This window comes from Melospiza melodia, chromosome 3, assembly GCF_035770615.1.
Source record: "Melospiza melodia melodia isolate bMelMel2 chromosome 3, bMelMel2.pri, whole genome shotgun sequence".
NCBI lineage: Eukaryota > Metazoa > Chordata > Aves > Passeriformes > Passerellidae > Melospiza > Melospiza melodia.
Window position 1 is genome coordinate 12,047,065 of NC_086196.1, and position 18,000 is coordinate 12,065,064.

The following is an 18,000-nucleotide window of genomic DNA, read 5'->3' on the forward strand; positions in this document are numbered from 1 at the left end:
AAACTTTCAGCTCTTCAAGGAGATAGTCAACAGACCCCCTGGAAAACTGACTACAGGAACAACACAGCTGGCAGATGTTTTAAGGATGCTTTCCATGGAACACAAAAGTCTGTAATCCCTAGAAGAAGAAGAAAATTGGCAAGGAAGAATAAAAGCTGGCTGCACTGAGTAGAGACCTGCTGGTCAAACCAAAGACCAAGACGTAAATGCACAGGCAGTGGAAGCAAGCACAGGTGCGCTAGGAAGAGTGTAGGGACACTCTGGTTGTGAGCGGATGTGGTGAGGAAGGACAAGGCACAGCTGGAGCTGAACTTGTCATGAAATGCAAAAAATAACAAAGGGTCAATGGCTCAGTGTCCCAAGCACATCAGTGACAAGTGCTGTCCCTCAGAGATCTACACTGGGACCAGTGTTATTTAATATCTGTATTAATGACATGAATGAAGGGATCAAGTGCATGCCCAGCAAGTTTGCAGATGACACCAAGATAAGTGGCACAGTTCACACATCTGAGGAACAGGATGCCATCCAGAGGGACCTAGACAAGCTCAGGAAGGGGGTTCATGAGGTTCAACAAGGCCAAGAGCAAGGCCCTGCACCTGTGTACTGAGTCCTTGGTATCATTCCAGTCTAGGGGATGAACAGATGTACAGGAGCCCTGCCAAGAAGGACTTGGGAGATGCTGGGGTGAGAGGCTGGACATGGCCCAGCCATGAGCCCTTGCAGCCCAGAAAGCCAAATGTGTCCTGGGCTGCACAGGACACATCCAAAGCAGTGTGGGCAGCAGGTGAGGGAGGGATTCTGCACCTCTGCTCTGCTCTGGTGAGACCCTACCTGCAGTGCTGCATCCAACTGTGCACTCCTCAAAACAGCAATGACACCAATGTATTGGAGCAAGTCCAGAGAAGGCCACAAAGATGATTAGAGGGATGGAGCACCACTGCTGTGATGAAAGGCTGAGAGAATTTGGATTATTCAGCCTGAAGAAGATAACATTCTGGGGAGATGTTTATTGTGGCTTTCCAGTACCTAAAGAGGCCTGGTGGTAATATGAGGACAAACTTTTTTGCAGGGCCTTTTGCAAGAGGACAAGGAGGATTGGTTTTAAAAACTGAAGGACAGTTAATTTAGGTTAGATATAAGAAAGAAGTTTGTTTAAAATGAGGTGGTAAAACACTGGTACAGATTGCCCAGAGAAGTTGTAGATGCCCATCCTTGGAAATATTCAAGGTCAGGTTGCACTGGCTGACCTTTAAAAGGTCCCTTTCAACTCAAACTATTCTATTGTATGGAAAATATTTGTACAACAGATTTTTATACATTGGCTGTAATCTACAAAGCTAAACATCACGATGCTACATTTTACTTTCAAAGAGGAGCATATAGCATATCTGATGACAGCCTGAGAGTATATCAGTTTATAGATACAAGACAGCAAAACAATAGTATTTTCTATCATTTTTCATGAAATACCATTTTTCATTAAATGGAGTGCTTTGTAATGTTCTTTCAGTGCTACAGTTCCTTTCTTAGCAAAGAGGTCTTGCAGACAGACAAAGTTAGGCTTGTTTTTACACCTTTAGAAGATTCTCAAAGCTATTCTTTCTCATCTTATGATCTAAAGTAAGCTTTTATGAAATAATGGTAATTGAGAATTTTTTCCCAAGTACTTTCTTCCCAGCAAAAATAAAATCAGAAAATTGAAACCCCAAATTTAACATTCAGGATTAAGCAGATAGATGTCATATACTACGCACAATTACCACTGGCACAGAAGTGTTCCATTTAGTAAAAACTCACCAAGTCTCATTCTCCTGTTGTAAGACTTAGCTTAATTAAATTAATGGTGCCCCAATTTAATAATGCTCCATGTCTGGGGGTTTGTTTCATTCCTTTTAAGGGCCAATTCACACAAACACTCACCTTCATGAAGCCCTCACTTTTCAGCTTGTGAAGCTTGGAGGCAGCACTGTGCAGCCGTTTTCTCTGAGAATTCAAAACCGAGTCCATCACCTGCCACCACGTGCGGCAATTCAAGAAAAAGGCCAAGCCAACAATACAGGTCACTGTTATGAGAATAACGTTCACTGTCATGTTGGCTGACTCCACATTAAAAATCGCCAACAGGGCGATGGCAGAAACAACGCAAGACAAGATGAACAGGAAAATCACAAAGGATGGCAGGCAGCAAGTTTTCTTCCATTTCTTTTTACCTAGGAAACAAGTACTGCTGTTAGAATTAATGTACAATGATAGGTGAGTGAAAAATCTATTAACTTGCATACTTCTCATAAAACACTAACTGGCACAAAAGCTTACTGGAGTGTTACCATCTAGTCACAAACCAGTGGAGAAAAAAATCTATTATTTGTCAAAATTCTTGGCAATTATGAAGCAGAGATATTCCTTTAATCTTTAGTTTATTTCCATAATTTCAAGAAATCCACACTGGATAGAAATGACAATTTTGTATCAGGGCTATCACCCCTTTTGTGGCATCTCTTTGTAAAGTGTATTTACATAAATAAATTGTAGAACAACAGTACAGGAACTATTTGGTTTTAAACTGGAACCTGGTACTTACATAATTTAATAGTAATGGTGCCATTGAAGAATTAAACCAAAATTGCAAGCTGCAGCCTGAGGCCATCCTTTCTTGCATGCCAAAACACACACAAACTGCAAAACTGCAGCAAATATGCTTTGGACAGCTCACAAGGGCCCCAGAGGAGAGTACAGAGCTCCTGACTTCAACTGGACTGATAAGAAAGAAGCAAATACTGCAGCTGGAGCTTAGCACAGCTAAATCTGTGACCAAAGAAACAGCATTTTCCAAAGCAGCAGTCTCTGCCTTTAGGACCTGTACAGATCCAGTGGTACATCTAGAAGATTGCTGTCTTCTGGACACATTTGTTGATAACAAAGAACAGAATAGCAAAGATCTAAAGCACAACTATGAGAGCTAAACATCAGTATTTGAACTACAGGGGGAAAATCAAAGTAGAAAGAATACTCAAGGTTAATATGTGGCCCATATTATTTTCTACCAAGGGATGAGCTGCAAAGGTTTTTCACATCGCTGACATAAATGACTTACAGGATTGTGCCGAAGGACAAAGCAACAGAAATGCATAATGACAGAAGTGAGAGGCAAGAAACGAACGGGAACAGCTCAGATATAATTAGATTCAGTTCTAGGCTTAAGTAGAAATGTAAACATCCTCTTACTAGAAAGAGACAGAACTGGATTAGAGAGACACAAATATCATGAACAATGTAATGACAATTGAAAGAGGCATGTCTGCAAGTTTACAGACATAACAAAAATTAAGATACAGAAGGCTAAAATTAAACCTCTGTGGAATTTCTGTGAACATCGTGTGAACATTTATTACATAGAGGTAATAAACCTATGACCCTGGGCCTGTAAACAACTCAAGAAAAGGACAGAATGTGTAAAATCATCAAATAGATAGAATAAATTCATCAAATAGATATTTAGACAGAGCACAGGAAGGCAACAGAGCAAAGAATACAAGTGAATGTACGATTACAAATGAAAGGGAAAAGATGATTACTGCAAATAATCACAAGAAGCCAGCACTACACTGCCATTCCAAAGACATCTTCAGGAGAAATTACAGCATCATGAAAGCTGTTTCACTGAGATCAAGGAGAGGAACTGCAGAACCTAACATGGAAAAAAGGGTTAAATAATCCACACATCTCTTCCATAAAGCACACTTAGCGAATTTGAAAAAGAACAATGAGGAGTAAGTTGTGTTCAGCATACAGCTGAACACAGCAAACAGAGTGTGTTTTTTCCAGCCTCTGCAGGACAGAAGAGTCTAAACATTTCACTTTGAGACAGGTGACAGATTCCTCAATTTGCGGACAAAAAGAAATGAGAAGTAACTGACATACACTAAACTTTAAGTACAAACAAATCCTCAATTAATTACAAGTTAAGCCCTAGTACTCCTTCTTCACAATATCATACTCTACTCTGCAAATTTCTTTTTCTAGAAACCTACAGATGTAGGTTTGAAATGAATGAAAAAGCAGAATGAAAAAGCTTGTAGGATCAAGTAGGTACACTTCATCCCCCCTTACTTGCATCAATCACAGCAATTTGTAGGATTGGACCAACATGTTAAACACATTAATTATTTCCAAGAATAAGTAGTGGTCACTCATAAAAGCTCTAAATTAAAATCTAATAAACTAAACAAACCTCTCTTAGCAATACACAAAACATACATTTCCCTTTATCTGACTCAGACACATTGACCTAATTTCTATGGAAATATGCTGCATCTATAAGGATGCAATATAAATATCTATTTCCACTGCCGTTTCTGAAAACTATACTTCACAGGTGATATTCCTTTATTATATTAATAAAATCAAGATTAGTAAATAAAATGGGGCATTTTTCTCTTCCAAACAAAGAGTTTCCCCTTCTCTATGAATTTCTACTTGGCTACAACAATTTCTAAAAAGAGCTTATAATGCAAAAAACAGAAGCCCTGGTAACAGTGCACTGAAATGGAATAATTGGAAATGTCATTCAGGTAAAAAAAAAAAAAAAAAGACAACCACCTTGTGTATCTTCTGTCTTGAAAACTCGAAATAGCCTTGTTGCTAGGAAACCAAATTCCCTTTCACATGCATCAGAGAGGGTAGCAATCATCTCAGCCAGTGAAGTCTCTCCACCTACACTGGACAGTCTATTGTAGTCTGTAAACAAAAATCTGAAAGAGAAAAAGCATGTATTTTGTACACTTCAGAAAACTTTAAATATTTTCTGGCAACTAAAACAAAAGTCTTGCTGCATCTCTGTACTTAAAATTTTTTTTAAGTGGTACGAAATGTAAAACACTTATTTTTTTTTTAAATCTACATGGAATTTAACTATTTTCCTATTTATCAACCTCTTCTTTGCCCCACTTCCTATTCTAAAACTTGATTTCTTTTAAAGATAAAAATTGTCACATCACTAATAGTACCTCAGATGACAGTAAAAACATGAAAATATCTTTATGATGCCAAACCATAATATTGACAAATATTTTCAAAACTGCATTCTGATCTATTTTCAAATATTTATAGAGGACTAGAAAAATACAGAAACATAAGATGACATAAAAGTACCATGAGGTTAAAATAGAAGTCTTTAAGCAATAGATATAAATTAAATTTTCAAACACACAGCATAAATCTTCCTGTTTTCAGGTAAACTAGAAGCTTTGAACAGTCTGATGCTCTACTTACAGGGAGGAAAAAAAATCCCAAATCTTAACAGAAGTAATCAGTGGAACAAACAATAAACATAGATAATACACAACATACATAAGTTTTTATTTTATCTGGTACAAATTTTCATTAGTACAATAGCCAAAATCCCTAATTCTAAAAAGCACTTCCATCAACTTTGGCGGATAGTTTTTCTTGAGAGCACTACTATCTTCTTCACACTGAAAAGTTTATGATCAGAGCTACTGTTTTTCTAATAGGAATCTCAATAATTTTCCTAGGAAGCTAAATGTGCACATTAAACACACAGTTTGAGAAGGATCAGAGTGAGCCTGACTGATCTATTCAAGAGTAAATAAATGAAATAACTAACCTGACAGGTAAAGCTTTAGTGGTTTGCTCTGGTAGTTCTGGTGGGTTCACAAACATGAGTTTGAGAAGCAACTCTAAATATCCAACATGTCTTGCCAACCTTGTACTTAACACCCAGGCCCAGTTCCATCTCTCCCCTTCTCTCCGGCCACCAAAGTAAATGACAGCTAAAATATTAAAAAGATGTTATGGTTTTAATTTAGTCAACATTGACAGCTGAAAGAATCAGGAAGTTTGAACAGATAAAGTATGGAGTTCTGTAAAGGAAGTTATGAACTTTTAGTAGTTAGGCTAAAAATGAGAATGGTAAGAGTAACACAATGACATTAATAAACAAAATCCTTCTTTGTTCTCGAGAATGCCCTCTCACAAATACCAGCAAAACAAAAGGTCCAAAGGGGTCTTATTGTCTACAAAACCATTTAGTATTTTTTCTGAATGGCAAAGCATATCTACAAAGCAATATTTAATCCCAAAAATAGATAAAAACCTTCATGAATTCCATACAGGACTTACTAAAGAAAATGTAGAGAACAGCTAATAAGCTGAGTGACACTGCTATTCCAAGCTTTGCGTCCACAGTGAAGGCAAGCAATAAACCCAAACCTCCACACAGCATGAGTGTGAGGAATACAACAAGCCAAGAGAACTGAAACAAAGGTTCAATCTGCTGTCCTGCAAAAGTCTTCATTTCATCTAAAACAAAAACACAAAGACCAGTTAGCATAGGAAGTCACTAAAGAACAGATCATTTTTGAAAAGAACTTTTCCAGTAGACTGGATAACTTATCTCGATTATTGATCCAAAAAAAGACAATGATGCTTGAATTCTTCTTCAAACATCAATACAAAACCTTAGGTTTTCATCTATGCAATGAATGAAAATATTTAAATACACAATACTCAGATTCCTTGCTGCAGATTTGCTACTTCTGAAAGCACATTAAAAGTCATGCAATCCTCCTGCAAAAGTGTAAAACATATCTTATGACTCTGAGAAAAATAAATCCGTCAAAAAACCCCACCCAATCCCCAAAATCTCAATCACTGAAACATGGACTGTGCTCCTCACACAGTCAGATATAAGAGTACAATGTGAAGGCTGTGGTATTATTTCTGTTTGTGGATTCTTACTTTACTAAAATACGAATTCCTGAAGGAACTTATTTCGCTTCTATGGAGTAAGAAATAACAGATACACAATTCAGAACAAAAACAGGAATGAGGAACAGGAAGAAAACATCGAGAAAGTGCTTTAAAAATGTAAAAGCACATCAGCAACAAATATTGCACTCTTTTTGTATATGCTTTTTGTTTATGACATGGAAGAGGAGATGAAAAAAATGAATGCAGAAATCCCATTTTGGCTAATAGAGAAATCACAGAAAGCAAGAAACACCAAAATTGGTAGAATTATTTTGAATTATATTGAAACCTCTCAGAAAAACACCCTTTATAAGAAAATGCTAAAACTAAATAAGATGCCTATATCCATCAGGAATAACATTGATTCATTTCATATACTGCATTTGCCTTCCTCTGTCATTTCAGAAAGTTCAAAAACCTCAAAAATAAGAAACAGGAAAGGGGAAGAAAACTAGATGCAAAGAACATACACTAAAGAGAATAAAATATTAATAGCCTGATAATTATTCTTAAGCATTGAAAAGAAAAAGACACATAGGATGCACAATAAATAAATACTGCAGAAGAGGTCTGAACCTCATCTGACACACAAACAGGCCCAGCAAGGCATATTTTGGTAGTCAGACTTTCTGTAGTACCTAAAAGGTAGATTCACTGCTGCAGGAAACTCACAGGAAAATAGACAAAAGCACTTCAAGACTGTCTTGACATGGTATAACTGAACAAAGCAATCTATGGATGAACTGACCACAGCAAAATTTAAATCCTTTCATCATAGAAACAGAGACCAGATACAACATCACATGGACCAACAATCCTCACAAAAACTTCTAACTCCACTGTGATGCTTTTCATAGATAGATTGTAAGTACTGAAAAGACTAAACCAAGCCTTTACCTTCCAGTTTCTTAAGCAGGAAAGATTTTCCACTTCCCCACTGTGCATACAAGCCTACACAGATGGGGGGCTGCATGGTTGGTTCACTCAGAATATCAGCCAAAGCGCTGCTGTACAGATCATAGCCCAGCATGTCACCATCAGATTCAGTGGGAGACAAGTGTCCTGCAACACAAACACTGTGCTATACATCTTTGCTCTAAGAAAGCTCTTCAGTACAACAACTTTCATACATACAGTCATGACACATTCACCCATATTTCTATATATACTCCTGCCCTATAACAGCTCTTGTTCTTTGTACATTCCTGTTCAAAGGAATTTTAAATCATCCACATAAATGATACATAATTATCACAACTATTGAAGTCTACTGCAAGATTCAAGACCCCAAACCACCAGAAGTCAAACAAAGTAATTCTCACACAAGCAAGATCCAAATAAAAACAAAGTGATCGATCAACACAAGTCACGTAGTATCTAACACCTAAAATCAAAATAAAAGGTTATTTTACCTCTGCCAGGCTTTTAGAGTGATGGGATTTTTTCCCAACTGATTATTTTTAAGCCTTCCTGTTAGGTGCAACATTAAAACATTAAAAAAATGTAGTCGCCTTTTAATACATAATTGAATAAACTGGATTGTCAACATACAAGTGATTTAAAAAAAAAACAACTTATACTTACTGGCACCAAATATCTGTGTTAAAATACTCTTCTGGTGGCTACAGTCAATATTGTAAGGGGTTTCTCCTGTCTTGTTGGGTCTATAAAGCAATCGACCATCTTTTGGATTTCTTAGGAGTAATTCAGCAAGTTTACGGCTTCTCCCACGAATAGCAATGTGAAGTGGGGTATCTCCTTTCTGCAATTAAGTGAAAAGTCAGTAATATCTAAGAGGAATTCCTAAAACTATAGACACACTGTATGTTCAACACTGTTTCAGAAGCACTATTTCCTTGAAATAAATGTTAGGACACTTTCAAAAGCATCAGTGCCTTACAGCAAGCATTTTTGCCCTTGAAGAAGCATTACAAATGTTTCAGAGAAGACATGTAAAAAAGCAGTTCTTAGAATGCTAAACCTCAGACACTGCCTTCTTTCTTAAATGCTTATTAATATCTTGAAGTTCATGAAAACTGTAGTCTCTGTGTAGAAACAAATGTCTACAGGCAAACTCAGGGACTTGTGTGGAACAAGAGATAGTGCTTGTTACAATTGTTTCAATGTCTGCTCAGACTTCCCCAAAAACTTCTCAGTAAAAGCTTTCTTATTCCATCAAACCAATATAGTTACATATTCACCCTAAACAAGAGATTAAAAAAGCACCAAATGAATGTTCCTGTATTTAAGAGGTTTGCAGTCAAAGCAGGTAATGCATAACAAGACAGCAATAACCAGCTGTATTTGTCCTTGGCATCCTTTAGTTTCATGTCTATTAATCAAAAACTAACATTAGTGAGAAATGACAACCATTCTGTATGCTCTTCTTCAAGTGTACTAAAAATTAGCTGTTTTATCTGTGCAAGTTTTTATTCCTCACCTGGATTTTTTTTTCAAGTAATTAAGAGCACCCTAATACAAAACAAATCAAAATCCACCATTACACTAATGGTGGAAACAAATTTACACTTAAGTTTTCTTATCTTAATTTAAGATAAGAAAACTTATCTTAAGTTTAATTATTAAACATATGGGAGACTAAGCATTTACATCTTATTGTCTATTTCACTATTAACCATATGGGAAGCTCTCTTTCTGTATTGACAGCCTTGACAGCCCTCTCCAAAATCCTGCTGCAAAACTGAAATTATTAAATATACAAACAAACAAATATTCTTTACCTTGTCTACAGCAGAGACCTTAGCTCCTTTATCCAGAAGAAGTTCTACTATTTCAATATTTCTCATCTTGGTTGCCTTTATAAGTGGTGTTTCACCATCCTAAAATGGAAAAGCAGGACTAATATAAAGATCTCCATATACCGAAAACCAAGAAAAAGAAATAGTGATTGGGTAACAAATTAAAACAAAAAAATTTAAGATCATTAAAATTAAATGTGCTACTGTGCAAGCAACATCACTTTAGCACCTATGTCTGTGAAAAAGTATCCCAGACCCAGTTCTAGATTGATAAGAATCAAAGAAAAAAATACATTTCTGTCAATAACAGTGTCAAATAGACAAAATTCAGATATAATACAAGATATATGAAAATATTCCAATGCTGTGCAACTATTCTCTTATTTTTTTTCCTTACTGCTGCACATGCCTAAACTCACACCTAGTAATATCAGAAAACTCTTTCCTCAGTTTCCAGTAGCACCTGCTCTTTACTCCTTATTGCTGGTCATGTCAATGATGCTGAGGTAAAGAATCCACATGCTCCCTCCTATCCCTGTTTGCTATTTAACAGCAAATCATATTTATTAACAGAGGGAACCTTACTATTGCTGAGAAGCCTTATTTCAGGAAAAAAAAATTAACAGTGTTCAAGGTACCAACACTTGACAAAAACTGAATGTGGTATGATCTTCACATCACACAAGAGCTGAGAAAAGAACAGATATTAAAGAAAGCAATTCAATTAAAATTCTGTTACCTTGGTACATGTTTCAGTATCAGGGTTGCATTGCAAGATATCCCTCACCATTGTAGCATTTCCTTTCTCAACTGCCCAATATAAAGCAGTTTTATTATCCTAAAAAAAAAAAAAAGGAGAGTATTACTCACTAACAGTACTTTCATTTAAATACTTCTTTTGAAATTAATCCAACTAAAGTACAACTACTATATATTGAAAACTGCACATAATACAGCAATTTTTAGCAAAGCTGAAAGCAAAGGGAAAGGTCAACAAATCTAATTGGCATAACAGAAGAATTTAGAGGGGAGGATGCAAATTTGCTAGGGAGTATAAAGCTATTTTTAAAACCTTTGTGAAATGTTTTAAAAGCTTTAACAATCCAAGCAGACTTAATCTGTCTTGAAAAAGTTTCTGAAACTACATGTAAGTATTCAATTCTAACTCAAATATACGAATTACCTAATGAAATAAACCAACTTTTTTTCAGAGGCTTTGGAAGCTGGGAAGCTTTAAAAGTAGATGGACAAGAAAGTCAACACAAAGCACCAGAATGCTAACCAGCCAGATATTTCATCAGTAAACCTGGGGGAAGGTTCACAGCCACAAATCTGCTTCTGTCATCTTCTTTTCCTCCCAGTGATGTGTGGATGTGTGCTACTCAGAAAGTTTTCACATATGGGAAGACTTTCACCATCTTTCTGTAGCCTAGTGACTGCATCATGACTCTTTCTGTTTGATGCATATTTGTGTAGAGACATTTAAGAATAGCCTCTGAACACACACCTACTTCTAAGCAGGAATGTCAAAGTGTCCCTTGCAGCCTTCTACCTTGCCTGCTTCTTTCATTTGCAGCTCTTTCTCTTCCACTCATGGGCTTCAAAGCAAACTGAGTTTAAAGCCTTTCTTAACAGTTTAACAAGCCCAGTCACTAAGTTTTCTTTCCTCTCCAATCACTTGAGCTTCATCATCTCTGTCCTTCAGTGAGCTGGCTTCCAAGACATCAGCCTGAGCTGCACATCAGTCACACAGCCACGTGCTCCCAGCTGGGTCCTTGCCCCTCCCAGAAGGGCTGAGGAAAACTGCCTGAGCCCTCACCTGCCTCAACACCCACTCTCAATGGTCTTTCAGTCATGTTTTATCTGCTGAAGCTATCCACCAGCTAGTGATCATATCCATGAATGATCAGCCAGGAACACTGTTGCTGGAAGGCTGGCCAAGACTCAGCAGCATTTCTGAAATGTGTTGACTGCCCAAATTTGTGACATCTCCCCAGAACAGGCCAGCAGGCAGGTGCTGCAGTGCCAAACAGCAGGGAAGTTGCTCCCAGCAGGGAACTAGCACTTATCCCCAATTTTGATACTGCTGGTCCTAAACTATGATCTGAAGTGAGGAGCCAAAATGTTGCTCTGATGTTACTGACTCCTGCTGTGCCTCCTGTAAGGCCATAGAAGTGTTGTCTAGATCAACCACTGCAAATTGCCACTCAAGCAGCCTCATGCTGCCAGAAGTCACAAGCTTCCCTGCTACCAAAGACGCTGCATCCTCCTGCTGCTTCTGTATGGCTTCAGTCACAGCAAGATGTTGAAAAGCTTCAGATTGCAAACCCACGTCACAGCCAGAAGCTGAGACACACAGGTTGCCAATGTCAGCTTAGAGGAAGAGATTCTAATGCTACTTTTTCTTGAGAATAAAAACTTGTTGGCTTCTCAGAGACGCTCTGCAGCAGCAGCAGGCATTGAACCTTTGCAGCTCTCAGTGACTAGTTAGTTTTGTGTACCAGCTTGGGAGAACCCATGTGCCAACAAAGCAGAGTGGTTTGAACAGCTTCAAGCAAAAGAAAGCAAATTGAATGTAACAAACAGAACTACCATGCTGAATGAGAGAGCTTCCAGTACAAGAGTAAAACTAATACCTTAATCAGAAGGACAAAAAAGAAAGAAGGGGTAGGTAGAAAACACAGAAATCACTGACAGTGTTTAACAGAAAGGAACACAGAAAATTGGTGGAGACAAGAACCAACCAAGCACAGCGACAGAATTGCTCTGACAACAGATATAATCTCTGGTGCATCACATTTCATTGATACTCTGTTTAAAATATGATTTAAATCATTATATTAAGTGTCTTTAAAAGTATGCCATTATTCTAAATCTGTTTAGTAGTGCAGATGAAGTTCAGTTTACATTTTTTGCTTTTCAACTATTATACAATTAAGTGAAAAAACTGTGCTTAACAAGCCATTACAATTACATGTATCTTATAGCTTAAAACCTGCACAGCAATATGATCTATCTTACTGTTTGATGGAACTGAATCTCCTACAGAGTAGACAGTGCAAACTTTAATGTTCTGTTTTCAGGAACACAGTATAAGTGTTTGGTATAAAGATTCACATCCTATTTAAGAAATACTCTAACATTTACACTGTTGTACTTACCTGACCTCTGATATCTATATCAGCATATTTATGGAGCAGGGCTCTCACAATTTCAACATGACCACCTCTAACAGCCCCAATCAACACTGTATCTCCACTCTAAAAAAAAAGTGAAAGAATATTGAACATGAATTAACATTATTTACCAATAAGAAATGCAACACAGAATGAATTATAGCTTCCAAATATGCACTATGCCTATTCATATTAAGAAATCTCCATTCATTTTAAAAAAGATACAGAAAATAGAACTATCTCTAAAAAAAATGGGTATTTAATAGAAAAAATTCTTGACTTTTTTTTTTCAATTGTTCAGGAAAACAAACACTCCATAAATACATCTAGCTTAAACCACTATCCTAAAACAACCCAGCATAAATTAATAATAAATATGAAAAAAGCCAACCAGGAAGACCAAGCACTCATAGTAATAACCCGCTTACAACCAAACAAGAATATTGTCAATCTCTTAGAGATGTTTCACAGCTGACAAAAGCTCTTCAAGAATTTTAAATAAATTTATCTTGTTTAAATACACTATGCTATTATAAAGAAAAAAGCAAAAGGCTAATTTCATCTCAGACCAAAATTTTAAAAAAATGTAGTGTGGTAAATGAAACTGTATGTACATAAAACAAAGTTACAGCTGTGCTTAAGGCTTCTGATTTTAACACACTCAAGGCTAGAATTTCAGAAATTACCTTACAGTCCTTAAACTGCTTATTACTCCTTTTAGGATGAAACAGGAAAAATAAATATAAGTGTAGCACAATCACAGGTGTGGGACTCAGAGAACTCAGCAGCAGGAAATGCCCCATCAATCAGTCACTACATACTTGGCTGCAAACCAAGAAACTTTCTTTATCAAAACCTACTCCAGCATCTGAAACTAAGAGTACTTGTTGTTAGGTGTATTTTTGAACACAGTCAGCTGTGCTGAAAGCTGTAATTTCTCCTTCCTGAAAGCACAGAAATGCAGACCGTTGTACAACATTGTGGCAAAAGAGGTGCTAAGAGGATTGCAATGTATTCTCTTACATATTTTAAGTTTGCTATGTGCCCGAGATCAAATTTGTTGTGACATAACTATAGCTCAGTACACTGCCATCTAAGAAATGCACTGACACTTGAAATACAGGAAAATACATCAAAAATAATTTTAAATTTATGAGGCAAACATTAGAAAGTTTTCCTCTATTCTCTGCAACCCCAAGCAATCCACCTTATGCAGTGTCAAAAACATATTACCTCTCTGAACTAAGTCACTGACCCTGACAGAGACAGCTAAGTTCAGGTATCTAACCAACTACAGCCTCAAGGCTGCAGTGCTTGACCTGTCTCTGACACTTCAGAAACACCTCCCTGTCAGGAGGGCACTGCAGACAGCCCAAAGCACCTGTATAAGTGACCAAATAAAATCCTGAGCTGCCAGTAAGCAGATTCCCACTGTGGGCACTGTTCATGTCACATTTCTACTGAGTAATGCACTTATGGGTCAGGTACACAGCGTTACATTTACATCTCTTAACCCAGAGCTGAAGTCTCCCTCTCATATATGCAAGTTTCCTCGTAAAAAGTTTCATTGTAAAAGATAAAGGTACATGCTGAATACATTCTTTTTTGCAGAATCCATGGTTTATGGTTTTAGCAGCACTACCCCACCCCAAACCTACAGATTAGTTCATAATTAGTCTTATGTTACAGATATGTCAGATGCCCTATGTTCTCAATTCAAGCATCTCAAAGAAAAAGAGTAGCTTCAGTAATCTATCCTTGAGCTCCACATAGCAACATTTAGCACTTAATGTACTTGTAAAAGAGCAATACACAAAAATACCCCTAGATGGCAGAAAAATTAGAAAGCCAGAAAAATCACATATTTACAAATCTGCATACACTGGTATTTAAACAGAAACTATATCTATATAAAATAACAATTATGATGAAAATTGACTCACTCTGTCAGGAATGTTCACATAAGTTCCAGCATCAAGAAGATCCTGCACAATTTCAGTATGTCCTTCTTTTGATGCAATCATCAAAGCTGTGTTTCCATCTTTATCTGTTAGGTTTACATTTGGGTTCCTTTTCAGTATTTCTTTTACTGAGTCAGTATAGCCACCCTTCACTGCTACAATAAGTGCAGTCATAGAATTCTTTAAATAAAACCAAAAGATTTTATTGTACAGTGGATATAGCAATCATCATTATATCAGCAGCTCAAATAAGAAGATACCACTCACGGACATCACTCTCTTAATCATCCAAATACTACTTCAGTTTTGCATTTTAAAGTGCACCAAAAAACATGCTTTTGGAAAAGAAAGAAATAAACTAAGAGCAATAGTAGAGAACACTTCAATGCAAAAAGTAAAGTTCAGATCAGTTTATTCTATCTCCTGAATGCCACATATATGATAAAAAAAATTTCTTGTCACATGGGAACATAGTATTATCAAAGCACCCAAGTCTACCAATACCGTTCACAAATAGGATCTTTTAAGAACTTCAGAAATAATCATATGAATACCAAAAGTTTTCTCAATCTTCCACTTAACTTTAAATGGACTTCGTTTTTATTTTGACAAGCAATTTAATGTAATCTGTTATATTTTAAAACAATATGCAGCTGAAACTTCTGAAAAAAATTCAATTTCTGAAAAGTTGCAGTCAACTTTTCAAAAGATGATTTGTGTTTGATTTCCTTTTCAAATGGCTGAGGAATAGGATATTTGATGTATCAGGCATGGATACTGAATGAATTCTGATGGCATTAACCTTCAGATAACAATTACCTAAATTAATTTACAGTCATTAAAATTTACACTTAACGTACTGGTGTGTGTACTGTCAATACAACTCCCTAGTTACATCATTAAAAGGCACTAAGAAATTTCAGTAGCTCTCACATGCAGTCAGCAAATAGCTGAGAAGCAAAACACCCCAACACCAACATTTCATCTTGTCTCATGTATCTCTTGGTATGTTTTATAAAAAAACCCAAATAGGACACACGTATGTACGTATTAAAATGCAGCTACTTACAGCTCCTTCTTGGTCAACATCAGCTCCCATCTGCAGCAGGTATTTCACACACTCCAAATGACCTTTCCTTGCTGCCCAAACCAGTGGGGTGGTTCCATACTGAAAAGACATTCACAACATTTTATCATGTTGCTTTCTGTATTTAGTATCCCATACAATCTGGTATACTTATCCTATACTTCATTGCTTTAGTTTTTACAAAAATGTAATTTCGACTTGGGAATTAACACAAGCATTTGAAAAGCCACTCCAATTTTTCTTTTGCAGATAGCTGTAAGAATTATTTTTCTATACAACCTAGGATAGCAAGATTTCCAATAGCTCTGAAAACAGAAATATGTTCACAACCATCTTGAGTGCACTATGCAAAAACCTCTTTCAAGCATAACAACTTACTCTAGCACACTAATTCCAATCTCATGGCTAAAATACAACCACAAGTGTTTTTCTAATCAAGAACTCATAGATTTCTTTTCACAAGAAATTCATCAGACATTACAGAAATTAAATGTTATACAGGTATAACTTACTTTGTCAGAGCAGTTCACTTTAGCTCCATGCTGTAGCAAGAGATGGACTATATCTGAGTGGCCACGTCCTGCTGCCCAAATGATTGGATAAACACTGTATTGCTTAGAATTAAAAAACAAATAAATAATTATAGTCTTAGGCATTTTAATTATTTTACATCAACAAAACAAGTCTCAAGGGAAGTTAAACCCATAGAAGAACGGATATACAGAAATAAATCCAACTACATTACCAATAATTGTTATCTAGTACATTACCTAGATGATATCTAGAAAGAAGTCCACTGTTTTGAACCAGTTTTGACTTATAACTCTTTAAACAAGGTTTGTAAATTCACATCCTTGTCTTAATAGGAACAGTTGTAAGGTAGAAAGGAAGCAACAGACAGCTGTGTAATACCCCTGAGTAATCAGGACTGCAGAGTTGTGCCATGCACACAGACACTGCATGTATAAACCTGAGAACCAGAAAGGTTTTTCTGGCCACTGGGGTTCTTTCTTCATTGTTCACTGCCTCAAAGAGCAGAGAACTGGCAGTATAAACAAATTGTTCAGTGCCTACACTTTTGTAGAAAACGCTTACAAATGAGCTAAATCTCAAAATCTTATGTTTTTTTATTCTCCAATATGAATGGTATATGTTCACATAACCTAAACTATTATGAAACAATTAAAGAAATTATGGTTTCTACATTGCACACATTAGTTACTCCATTAACTTCTACAGTTGCAGAAAAATGACAGTTGTTATACAAGTAACATTAGATACACTACTTATCTTTTCTAGGATTTCCTCTCCTGATAATTTGAATCTCAATATGAGCTATACACTAATTTGCTTCAATTTAAAAAAATTCAAAATTATTTAAAAAGCCAGTGGCAATCAAACAGATTATTAAAGTAAATCCTTTATAAAGTACAGTAAAAAATATCATACTGCAAAAAATGCAAAATGTTTGATCAAGATAATAAGATGAGTGTACAATTCAGGACTTCAAACATTTGGGAGGAGGAGATGTTTAAGACTGAAACTTACCATGCCTGTGATGTTTGGATTTGCTCCTTTCTCAAGCAGCAGTTTGGCCACTTCAGTACGGCCTTTGTATGATGCCCACATCAGGGCAGTCCATCCTCCCTAGCAAACACAAGAACTGTAAAAACTGAAAAATACTTAGAAATATAACTAATGACTTTTATTTCATTCTGTATTTGTCCTAAAACTAATCTGCAAATTCAAAATAGAGAAAGGACTGACCACATAATGTTGTAATCTTATTTATTCAAAATAAATATTAAGCTACTGTATGGAAGTACTAATTTCCTGTTATATGCAAAATTTGGGAAAACATCATGTTCTTAATGTTGCTGAACACTGAATTCAGATTTCAAATGCATACAAATCCAAACACTGGATAAAAAAATAAACAAAAAAAACACATCAATGTCTTAAAGTCTAGATTCCAAATCAATTAACATGAAAAGTTTACCTTTGAGTTCTGTAGCAGGGAGTAATAAGAGCAATTAATTTCAAACTACACTGGTGTGCTCACTTGAGTTTGTAAGCTAGGAGACAATAAGGTTTCACTGCCTAAGGTATTTGACAGGTCAGGTAAACAAATATAATTTTAAAATAACAGTATGCCTCCAATAACTGTAAGAACAGTTTTTATTTATTTATTTGTAATACACTTCAGGAGATATGAAAGATCCCTCTGACTGGCAGAGGTCTAG

At 36.2% G+C, this 18,000-nt stretch overlaps 1 protein-coding gene across 3 annotated transcripts in view; it reads right to left on the reverse strand.

The window, feature by feature from the left end:
* Positions 1 to 18,000, reverse strand: part of KIDINS220 (kinase D interacting substrate 220) — a 75,948-nt gene that overhangs the window by 43,752 nt on the left and 14,196 nt on the right. For all 3 annotated transcript variants that reach the window (XM_063150810.1, XM_063150809.1, XM_063150808.1), the window contains exons 5-17: positions 17,306 to 17,404; positions 16,270 to 16,371; positions 15,740 to 15,838; positions 14,653 to 14,850; positions 12,695 to 12,793; positions 10,273 to 10,371; positions 9,516 to 9,614; positions 8,359 to 8,536; positions 7,672 to 7,836; positions 6,145 to 6,324; positions 5,630 to 5,795; positions 4,603 to 4,754; positions 1,924 to 2,213 (exon numbers count right to left, since the gene is read on the reverse strand). In XM_063150810.1, coding sequence (XP_063006880.1) covers positions 1,924 to 2,213; positions 4,603 to 4,754; positions 5,630 to 5,795; positions 6,145 to 6,324; positions 7,672 to 7,836; positions 8,359 to 8,536; positions 9,516 to 9,614; positions 10,273 to 10,371; positions 12,695 to 12,793; positions 14,653 to 14,850; positions 15,740 to 15,838; positions 16,270 to 16,371; positions 17,306 to 17,404 — 1,926 coding nt within the window. The remainder of the gene's footprint in view (positions 1 to 1,923; positions 2,214 to 4,602; positions 4,755 to 5,629; positions 5,796 to 6,144; positions 6,325 to 7,671; positions 7,837 to 8,358; positions 8,537 to 9,515; positions 9,615 to 10,272; positions 10,372 to 12,694; positions 12,794 to 14,652; positions 14,851 to 15,739; positions 15,839 to 16,269; positions 16,372 to 17,305; positions 17,405 to 18,000) is intronic.